Source organism: Parasteatoda tepidariorum, chromosome 8, assembly GCF_982258835.1.
Source record: "Parasteatoda tepidariorum strain Cologne lab strain chromosome 8, Ptep-v5.0, whole genome shotgun sequence".
NCBI lineage: Eukaryota > Metazoa > Arthropoda > Arachnida > Araneae > Theridiidae > Parasteatoda > Parasteatoda tepidariorum.
In genome coordinates, this window is record NC_141762.1 from 2,691,657 (window position 1) to 2,703,507 (window position 11,851).

General features: G+C 29.1%; 1 protein-coding gene across 1 annotated transcript; it reads right to left on the reverse strand.

The window, feature by feature from the left end:
- Positions 1 to 874: 874 nt before the first annotated feature.
- On the reverse strand, positions 875 to 10,361 carry LOC122269833 (apoptosis-inducing factor 3). Its single transcript, XM_071180785.2, has one exon. It carries the CDS (start codon positions 10,235 to 10,237, stop codon positions 8,606 to 8,608), a length of 1,632 nt encoding a protein of 543 aa, XP_071036886.2. The 5' UTR covers positions 10,238 to 10,361; the 3' UTR covers positions 875 to 8,605.
- Positions 10,362 to 11,851: the final 1,490 nt, after the last annotated feature.

Sequence of the window (11,851 nt, forward strand, 5' to 3'; positions counted from 1 at the left end):
ACTGTGGTCGGTGCGAGACGGGTGCGGAATTCGTATCGACCAGCCATCGGTGGGATTCGAACCCGGTTCACCTCATTGGAAGGCGAACGTTCTATCCGCCAAGCCACCACGGTTCTAACGGTATAGTTTGATGTGCTACAGAATAACCACAATTTTATTCATATTCTTACAATTACTTTTAAAAAAAATGTATAGGAATCATGGGTCGTAAGAAAGCTGTCAAATTACTAATCAGTTAAATGTAATGAAAAAGACTAACACTTGGTTGCATTACGTTGAAAAACACTCGATTACCTTAAAAAAAACTTAGAGGTATTTCTGAATTTAAACTTCTGTTTTCTTCGCAACCGAACAGGTTTCATGTTTTAGTCCCTTTCACTATCTTCGGTTGCATTTGGGGAATTTTGATGGTTCTAAACTTTTACCGAGTCCAGGTACTTTGCGAAAATTTAATTTTTTCCCCCGACCAAAAATTTTATTTATATCTCGCTTATTCTATTAAACAGTAAAATTTAGAACAGTAACAGTAAATTTTTATTATTAAACAGTAAATTTTTATTATTCAGACATTTACGCAAAACAATTTTAAAATTGTATAATTTTTTAACGAAAGTTCATAAAAAAATTGAAATTTTTGCCAAAATTGCCAATTTTTACCCAGTTTGAACACTTCAAAAAAAATCTAGAATCTAAACATCGGAGATAAAATTTAAAGAGATGCAAGCGAAGAAACAAAGGTTTAAATCTTACAAATTTAAAAAAAAAAAAATGGAAATTTTCGCCGAAATTGCCAATTCTTAGCCAGTTGAAAAAAGAAAAATCACGAACCTGCTTAAAAGTTAAGCAATGTAAAATATGAAATGAATACACACAATTAATAAAACGTGTTTTATTACAGTCGGTTAAGTACAGTAAAAATAAGCTAAATTCTGATTATTACATATATAAAACATGCTTTTCAAATAATTAAACAAAAGCAACAATTGCAAAGAAGATATGTATTATTTTCCAAAGCACTTTGTGAGCACAATTAGCAACAAAAGTTTTCATCACATTGTTTTATAACCAGGGCTGTGGAGTCAAAAGTTGAAGACCATTTCGGCGGGAGTTGATTATCAAATAGATTAAAAACTTTTTAACTTTTTTAAATAACTGTTTGTTATATCAAATATTATTTAGAAGAAAAAAACATTTATTATAATCTAACGTAAAAATAGTAGTAATATGTTACTTGAAATAAACATTTATTTAGTAATTATATCAATTACTTTTACTGGGGTTCAGTTAAAATTTTAATAGAGTTTAATTTTGGAATCTAAAGCCACCTTCTGACCAACTCCACAACTCTGATTTGTGACTTAACAATTAAAATATATTCTGTTAAACTATGAATGAGAAGATGGAAAATATTGGTTTTTTTAAATACATCTTAATTAACAATTTGTATTCATAAAGAAATGGCATAACTCTTTTGGCAATTTTCGTTCAATAAAATTAAGCATACATAAATAATCAACACAAAGTAAAAGAAAAAAAATTAAATCATAAAAAATTAGAATAAAACTTCCTTTTTTAAAAAAAATATCACTAATAATAAATTAAACTACTAGTTACAGAAAGTGGGATATCACTTTACAAGTAGTTAGGAACACTATACTTTTTGTAAATAAAATAGGCATCTCAAAGTTACACTATTTCCTCATTCTCCACACTTTCTCCCTCTCCGTCACCATGGTTTTGGCAAATCTTACTTTTCCCCCAGGCGAGTATTTTCCAAGTTTGTACTTTGTACTAAAATGTACTAGCATAGAAAGCAAGATTTACCAAAACCATGGTAATGGAGTGTGGAAATTACGTAACCTTGAGACGCCCATTTTATTAACAAAGTGTATAATCAAGCATGAAAATAAATAATGCAATCTCACTTTAGCATAAAAATATATCACTATCCACAATCCAGTACTGGTGCCCCCCATTCTTTTGAAAAGGAAATACTATTTAAAAAAATATATAATCATGGAATTTTAAATCTCAAAAATATTTAAATTTTAAAAGTATTTTAAAAAATCACTACTTCAACTTTTAAAAAAAGTAAACTTTTAAATTTCAATAATTCTTTCTTTTTTTTTACCAACGTGCAACAACATTAAGAACACTGATTCCTGAATGGTATGAATTAAAAACTATCGTACTTAAATTATAAATTAAAACATAAATAATCATAACACTGGATTAATAGACCAGCTCTTAAAATTCAAGTTTTTAACTCAAAAATATTGAAATTGTAGAAACATTTTTAAAAAAAAAGCATTACTTTAACTTTTTGACAAATAAATTTTCATTAAACTCTGAAAGTATTGTAAACATACCAGATTTTAATTGTTTTGTACCTTATGACTGTCACTCCTCATATTAAAATAGAAAATAAATTATCAATAATAATAAACCAATATCACTTAGATAAATAGAGGAATACTGTTTTATAATTGTTTTTTAAGCAAAAAAGTACATCGTAGCAGCTTTGTACTTATAACTAATTAATAAAAATAAAAAATCTTTGTAGAGATGCATGTCAAACCAAAAAATGGTTTTCTTCTGTGATAATCCAAGCTGGTTAGCAATAATCAAAACATTTTGTCCTTTTTTTCAGTTGCATAGCAACAGAGAGGAATTTCATAAATTTTCCCGGGAACAGAGAAGTGTTACAGAAGATTTTTTCTAAACACAGCAGTTCCCTTTTAAATAGCGAATTTCAAAAAATCAATTCTAAAGCACATGCAGAGCATATTACATTCAATTACAATCCACTGAAAGAATTTTCAGAAAAAATTAATGCTTCATATTTGCATCTTATTCTTAACATGTTCTTGAACGAAGTAATTTGAGTGTTTTCAACAAGACGTTTAACATGTTATTTTATTATGTTTCAACAATATTTGTCAGAATCAGAACTTTGTTCGATAATTTTAGACAAATATGATTCGAAAAAAAAAAATAATTAGAAAAAAACTTTCAAAATAACATCACAGAATAAGTATTTAGATCTAATAACAGAGAAAATTCAAAATATCACTCTGTATTATTACACACCAGACCATTGACACAGACAGAAACAAAAACAATACTCATGAATGTCAGAGAGATTTTGCACTTTTAAATAGATTCTGTGCAGCTACTACAGAACCATCTCAACTACAGTACCACGCAGGATCCTAAGTGAGAATGTAAAATCTCTCTATTATTTTCACACCTGCAAAGGTAGTCCACAGAATCCATTCTTAAAAAAAAACTTTCAACTGCAAATTTAAATATCATATGCGTGGAGAAAATATTAAGAAAGCTGTTTATAAATTTGAAAGGAGGTATAAAAATGGAAAATGTTAGTTTTAGGCAATTGGGAGAACAATAGCCTAACAAACAATTTCAGTTTTCTCCTATCTTATTAGTAAAAGTAGCAATAAGATAATAAATCAACTCTTTTAAATCAGCACCGCCTCTTAGAAGTTTTATTCTTGCTCACACTTGATTTACCTAGTAATATTCACTCAAATGAAGAATTCAGTTTTATAAAAATTAAGCTTTCTGAAAATAAAAAAAAACTGTCCATTAATTTTATACAAATTTGTAATCTTTTATACCATTGCATTTTACATATTATGCATTATTATTGAAATAATTTTATCACAGCTGACTCAATTTTCATATCTTATTGTTGACTTATGTGAAATGGCAAAAAAAATTGCAGCACCAACTAAATAAATATAAATATTTGTAAGTAGCACTTATTTAACTATAAGCAATTCATTATATTTTGAATTTCTTTTTCTGGTTGTAGTTGAGGTTTTTATAGAAATTCTGACTCCTGTATACCAATATTATCAAGCTCCATAGTCACAGTTGAAACAGCAACAATTCAATATAAGTAGCTTTTCTTTATTACATTCATTGTAAGTTATTAACAGGTATAACAATATAAAGAGATTCCTAAAATATATCACACAGTTCACTTAGTTTTGGCAAATTTGTCATAAAAATTCTAATTACAAAACTTTTAACAAGTTCTGAATAATAAGTTGCTAAATAAAATAATGTCAGTAATAAAAAAGAACATACATTTAAAATTATTTTAATTCTGTGAAATCTCTATTAATTGGCTAAAAACAAATAATAACCCTACACCTTTGTTTGATTTTATTATTATTTTTATATTAAAGTACTTTTTACTGTCCATCTCAAATTTAGTTATTGAGTAGAACTAGTTGTTATCAGAATAGCAAAACGGGGTTTCCTTTTGCTATCAAATAGAGATGCAAGGTTCTGTGAGAAAAATCTCATACATTAATCTCAATTTTCAGAAACACCAGAGGGCAAATAATACTTAAAACAAGAAAATAATTAAACATCATCAAACGTCAGAAGATAATTTTTAACTTAAAAGTTAAGTTCAAAATAAATTTTTAAATCTTAACTTAAAATTTTTAGGAAGGTTTTAGATTATAAGTTTACAATTTACTTTTTCTAAATAGTATTATAAATTGAATAAAATATTGAAAAATAAATAAAAATTAGTTCTAAAAATTAAAACTAAATAAAAAAAATAATAACGGTCAATATGTATATAATAGTAATATAAAATAAAATAATAACTATAATTTAAATAAAGTTGAAAATGAGAAAATTCTCTCCTTAGCAACAAAATAACTTGAGCCCTCATTCAACCAATATTCAGGAATCTTGGCTAAATAAGAGTACAAAAGGCCGTTATTTATCCGATATTAGTCATATATAGAACTGTCGAATACACTCAATATATTACAGTTCACAACCAATATCGGCTCTATATAAAATTGTCAGATTCACCCGACATTTTAAACTCATTAAGTCAGAATAGGCAATATATTGGCCAATATAGGTCCCTCCTGCGACCAATATTGAAAAATCTAGACAACCCAATATCGGTTCCTCGGTGAATCTTCTTATCGAACTCATATTGAGCCAATTTATAACCAAATCGAGGCCAAGGTAAATTGGTTGCTAGGACTAATTATAATCTGTAATCAGTGCCGGATTACCCATTAGTCTAGACAAGGCCATGGCCTGGGGCCTCCAATGATTAGGGGCTCCCTTGAAATAGATTTTTTTTAAATAAATTTTACAAAATTAAGAAAAATAATATTTTTAAAAAAAATCAATTTCAAATATATATTAATAAAATACGATAATTTTTTTAATATAATGTTAATCATATTTATTTATTACTTATTAAATTTTAATTTTTCATTATTTATTTTTTTTTAAATATGCTTTCTTGAATGAAAAGATATATAAATACTTTTATATATGAATAAATAAAAAATATATGAGGAAAATTTTTTTATCTAAGGGCCCCAAAATTTTGAATGGCCTAGGGCCCCAACGTATGCTTAATCCGGCTCTGTCTGTAATTTTAAAAGATGTTTCAGAATATCAATCTGATATACAACATTAAATAGCAACTAACCTTACATAATATAACAATCAAGATTAGAAGCAAAACACTTATGTGCGCAGTAATTTATTTACATAATATTTATTAATTTGTATAAAGCAGTGCTAATAACATGTTTGTTTATTTTCTAATAACAATTTATATAGTTGTCACTTTAAAAATAACAATTGGCAAAGATATTGTACTGTTAAATTCTACATCAATAAACTTTAATTTTTTACAAATACAAAATATTACGTTACAAATATAAAAAAATAATCAGTAGAAAATACTTTAAAAAATTTAAATTATAATAAAAAAACTTGTAGAATAGCTTGTGAAAATGTTTATGTCAAAAAATGTTTATATTTAACAATTGTTTTAAAATATAGAAATACTATTTTTTACATTTCTCTTGAACAGATATTTCGAAACCCATCATTATGTTCGATCTAAGTTGATTTTTGATAAGCAACAATCACCTGCTATTTTCAGATAACTTATATAATTTTACTCCTCAAATGGATCTTAATTATTGATCTGCTCAAATTACAAGTAAATTATGCTTTAGATATTATTTGATACATATTATAAGTTGCTTCATTTCTAACTTTTTTTTTTATTATTATTGTTATTAGCTGGAGTGCTTAATGCTGTCAGAAATAACCGAGACTTAAATATCCTGCACAAACAGTAACAATTTCAGAATAAAATTCTTCAAACAACATGTGCTATTAGAAATTTAAAAAAAAGAAAAATAAAGTAACAGGTAAAACATTTGATTGAATGCTACAATCTCCAAATATTCACATTGCAGCCAAAAATTAACAATTAAAATGTCCATCTAACCCACAATAGAATCTAGCAAAAGATATAAAATGCATGAATACTATTACATGCAATTTCTTATTAATCAGCTTTAAACAAAGAAAAAATAAATGATCTAAGTATAATTTAAATTCATTCACTCATCAACAATAATACTTCAAAATAATAGTGAATCTTCACCTTACAACTAAAAAAAATAACAAATGAATTACCCATCTAACCACAATAAAATCTACATCCATCAAAAACAATCCATCAAAAACATGTGAATATCATTAAAAATAAATTTTTATCAATCCTGCTCTGATCAACAATAAAAAACTAAGTAGTTTTTAAACTCAACCCATTGATAATTTATCAACAAAAAGGTGACATTCCCATAGTCATACCTATTCCAGCAAATTGTTATTGTCACAAATGGCACTAATAGAACATGCTGTGGCACTGTACAGTTCACTTATTCCACTTCTTTTAAAAAATAAACTTTGCATGTGGTGACAAAATTCACCCTTTCAATTTGCCTGTTAACCACTAGTATATTAACATTGAAAATTTTGTGACCATTTCAGGTACCAAAAAGGATATCCTCCTCATAGAAAAGTCTATGGCCCTTTTAAGAATGAAATTTTAATTCACTAGAAATGGAATGTTTTGAGGCAAATTATTAACATTAAAAAAAATGAAGCTTTTTGTTCCTGATGAAAAATATAGCAGAAACAGAGAATGTTTTATTCAGAAAAAAAATTTTAAATTGAAAAAAATGTCAATTAAAGCTAAAAATTATAAAAAGAATTACATATTTATTAAACACATTAAAATCCTTTTTTAACTGGTATGATTCTTTAAATAATAAAGTATTACTAACTAAATCCTTACAATATTTTAGAAACTCATATAATGTTTCTGAAAAATATTAAAATAAATCTTCTAATTGTTTAATTCCTTTTAACAATCTACATTAGAAATGGAATAAATGTTTAAAAAAAATTCATAAGTTTTATGCACAAATGTGTACATAAAACATGGTAGAAAAAAATATATATATTGAAGTATATTTCTATTAATCTGCATTAGAAATGGAGTAAAAGTGAAAAAAAATCAACAAATGTATGCTTATGCATAAAATGTGACAGCAAAAAAAAAAAAATCTATAGAAGAATATTTCTATTTTTTAAAACATACTGCATATTATGTAAACACAAGACAGGGCCAGTGTTAAGCATTTGCCAACTCATCAAATGCGATAAAATCCTAAATTTGGCGAATAAAACTGTGTTTTTGCTAATGATCCTTTCCACTGAAAAAAATATACATATTTAACTCGATCCTCAAAATTACAACAAAATGAATTTTTCTAAACAATGTAGTATTTTTAATTCAATTGCAGTAATTTTTGGTAGACGGGCCACATAACCAATTAGAATCAAGTCCAAATAATATAAGCCCGAAACAAACTACCATAAAATTGTTTCGTATGGAGAAAAAAATCAGTCATAAAAAATTGTTAAGATTTGGAAAGACTTTTGAAAATTAGCAAATACTTTTGATATTCGGTTAATAATTTGAAATCCCTAACGCAGGCCCAAGCATATAAACACAACACAATTTTTTTCTTATTTCTAGCAAACACATGTCTGCTTTTGCTATACGAATATCACAGAATGAACCAATTTTTATAACTTGTGGAAATTAGCAGATAAAAAAATTAGAGACTTTGTTGGTTTCTTCAATCAGCACAAATCATAGTTTCCAAAAGGAAATCGTGTATCCATTATTTTTGGGTTTTTAATTTAAAGATTTCTTCCATCAGGAGTCATTTTGATCATGCCATATTAAAATGACATCTTCAAAAAATGCATAGGCTCGAAAAAGACCTGTTTTATTAGAAAACACCACATTAAAAAATTATTGCAAGCAATTTATTATTACAAACTCTATTTGCAATAACAGGATGGCCACAAACACTAAGGAAAAAAATTTACTTTAATTTTTCTCAGATTTTATCAAATTTCTTTGATGTTGCAATGATTAACAATTTTTAAATTTTTTCCTCGCTATGCCTAATTGTAATACACAAAATTTACTTACAAAACATTTAAAAATAAATGTTTAATTTAAAAAAAAAATATTAGAAGGAAATTTTTTGAAAATAATAATGGTACCTCTATCCCAAGTTAATTCATTTTTCCAGACATTTAAAGTCCCTGAAATTTCTAAATTTTAAAAATTCAATGTTCTGTGGTCCCCCTAAAACAATTACCCAAAGCTTATATAACAAACATAGATTAATTATCAAATATTGAATCTCAGTTATGTATGTATTTCATTTCTCAATATTTTCTCTCCTTGGCAAATGCGAGAAGCGAATTTTGCAGCTTCTGGATCTCTGTTTGCAGTGCACACTGCAACCACTTCTGAGTTGGAAATAAAGTAGGCAACAAATTCCAACTTCTCCACATCTCCATCGATAATAACTTCATCGTAATTCTCGGCATACCCGGCGTAGCGAAAGTTCTTGCCAAACATTGCACACCAGAAAAATGGAACAGACTGTAAAGCTGTAACTTTTCCTACCATATTCAAAGCAGCAACCCTTCCATGTGCTTGTGCTATTTGCCAATGGCTGATATTCACTCTTACATTACCATAAGTAGCCAATGGAAATTCTACAATATCACCACAAGCATAAATTCCATCAATGTTTGTCTTCAGAAACTCATCCACCATCACTAAACCTTTCTCATTCATAGATATTCCAGAACTTTTGAGATAATCGGTGGCCGGTTTTACTCCGATACCGATTACGCATACGTCGGCTCGTATGCATTCCCCACTTGAAAATTTAATACCTGTAAGTAAACCATCCTCTCCAGCAAATTCGGCGACATCTTTTTCAAAGTGGAAAACTACACCTTTTTCTTCAAATAACTGTTTAATGCGGTTGCCAATATCCAATCCAAACACTTTAGCAAAAGGCACGGGACTGCGACCAATTACATGGATGGAAGTGGCTTTATTCATTAAGTAGGATGCCACTTCCATACCAATAAAAGATGTACCAATGATAACGACCGATTTACCAGCTGAGGCTTTTACTATTGATTTACCATCTTCTGGTGTTCGCAAGTAGTAAATATTTTTTAAATCTGAGCCTGGAATCTGCATCCTAATAGGCTGACCACCAGTGGCAATCATTAAGCTTTCATACTTCACTTTTAATTTGCCATTATTGCAAGCAACCCATTTTTCGCTCGTGTCAATCGAAGTTACCTCTGTTTCCAACATCACAGACACATCGGCTTTCTTAAAGAAATCGGCATTTCTCAAATAAAGATCAGAGGCTTTCGTGTCAAGAGCTTTACTCAACTTAGGGCGATCATAAGGCAAATGCTTTTCTTTAGTAATTAAAATAATTTTGCCATTAAAACCTTCTTGGCGCAGTGTTTCGGTGCAAACCTGCGCAGCGGCTCCTCCGCCAATAATAACAAATGTGGAAGGATTGATGTGCGAATATTTACTCATTTCTTTCACCCGCTTATGATTTTTAAGAGCCGAAACTTCTGCTTTAACTTTAACATCACCATTTTCAACGCTGACTTGATAGCAAGGTAAGCTGTCTAAGCCTGGAAAATCTTCAATATCTCCAGTTTTGCTGTTAAAACATGCACCGTGCCAAGGACATCTAATTTTTCCATTAATAAGAACGCCATTTTTTAAAGGGGCACCGTAATGAGGGCATTTAGTTCCAAAAGCAGAATAAATTCCATTTTCCTTTACCAGTAAAACTTTATTTGTATCGTTGATTTCAAATTCGGCCATTTTTCCATCTTCCAAATCATCATCGCGACAAACAACTGTTTCTATAACTTTTTTATCTGTTATGGAATCAGAAGATTTCTCCCCAATTTTATATTCACGTTTCTTTGAACCAATAGCTCCCATATTAAGGCTGGTTGTCACTTTCTTCTTGCAGAGTAAATCTGAATGTTTGTAAACAATATCAAGTCAAGATTATCAACAAGTGGGCGTGGCGTCTCTATGAATTGAATATACGTTTCAGTTAAGGTTAAATTTTTGATTGGGTTCATTTCGCCATATTTTTCCTTGAATGCCACATGCCCTAAAGTGTTATTTTTACTGTCTTTATTTTTACGGAATTGACACAATCCCTTGTACGCGTTGAGTACGTATGTTTTTAAGCACACGTATGTGTTTCATGATCAAAATATATCAAGTAATACATATTATATATATCATGTAATAAATAATATATGTAGATATATATCATGCAAAATATATCATGTAGTTCTTTGTGCATGTCTGCATATTGTTGTCACACTACCGATCGGCGTCAAGTGAAAAAGAAAATCTGGTGGTTTTGGCTTTTATTTTAAAGGGAAGACATAATTCATAAATCAGGTTCTCATATTTCCTAGATGGCGATTAGAAGCGCATGAACAAAAGCGCGTGCTTGATAAGCGAGTTTTCCGCGAATAAAAAATGCATGCGAAAAAATCGTAGACAGTGAGAATGCTCCTTGATTCCTTCAAGTTCGCTAGGGGTAGACGTTTACCCCAAGAACTCCTGGATAATCTGGTGCTTAGCATGGAGAGACGATGCCAAGCAACAATTACAGTGAGGGGAGGGCATATCACATACTAGGGAACATCTGCCAGTTGTACTTACGCTTCTTCAGGCAATCATGTGTAACGCGAACGCCATTATATGTCAAATAAAGCCTTTTTTTGTTCCATACCCTACTTTAAGCTTTATATTCATTTCTGCGCCTTTATTCTTTTACTATCGTTTATGTACAAAATAATGTACATCATATTCAAATTTCATGTCAATCGGATGATTTCTTGTAGAGTTATGACAAAAAACGCACTTGTTGCTTAATAAAAGTTTTGCACACCAGTGTAGTATTTAGATGTGTAATAAATATATTGTGGAGTGTGATAATTATATTGTAGGGATGGGATCAGATGACCACTAGTAGCTGTACTTGCGAAAGTACCGGAAGAACTGTATTAAGTTCAGTGGATATTGAGCGGTAATAAGTTCACCCAGTTTTGAGCGTTTGTCGTTGTAATTGTTTTAAGTTCACTGTAGTATGTATGATTTGTTCTGTGTTGCTATTAGCAGTCGAGTGTGTGCTGGTTAATTGAGATTCCAGATGCGATAGTGCTGGGGTACGATGATGAAGTCTCAAATAGAAATCATCCATGTCGTTTATCGAAATAGGCGTTACATATCGATGTAAGCGTGAACATATTTTGTCTGAAGGTCACCCATATGCGAAGTGAGGAGTTATCGACAATGCCAACCTTCATCAATATAAATTCATCATATATATATAAATTTGTCCTATCTTCAATAAAGTACAGTTGAATAATTTCAAATCCAGTTATAATTTTATTTCGTAATGATTGACAAACTATGAAAGGTGCTTACTAAAAATTATAATTTATAGATTTAAATGAATCTTTTTTATCAACTTCTAAGATAGAAAAAAAAAAAGAAATTATAAATAAAAAGTAACCCTAGAAGTTGGTG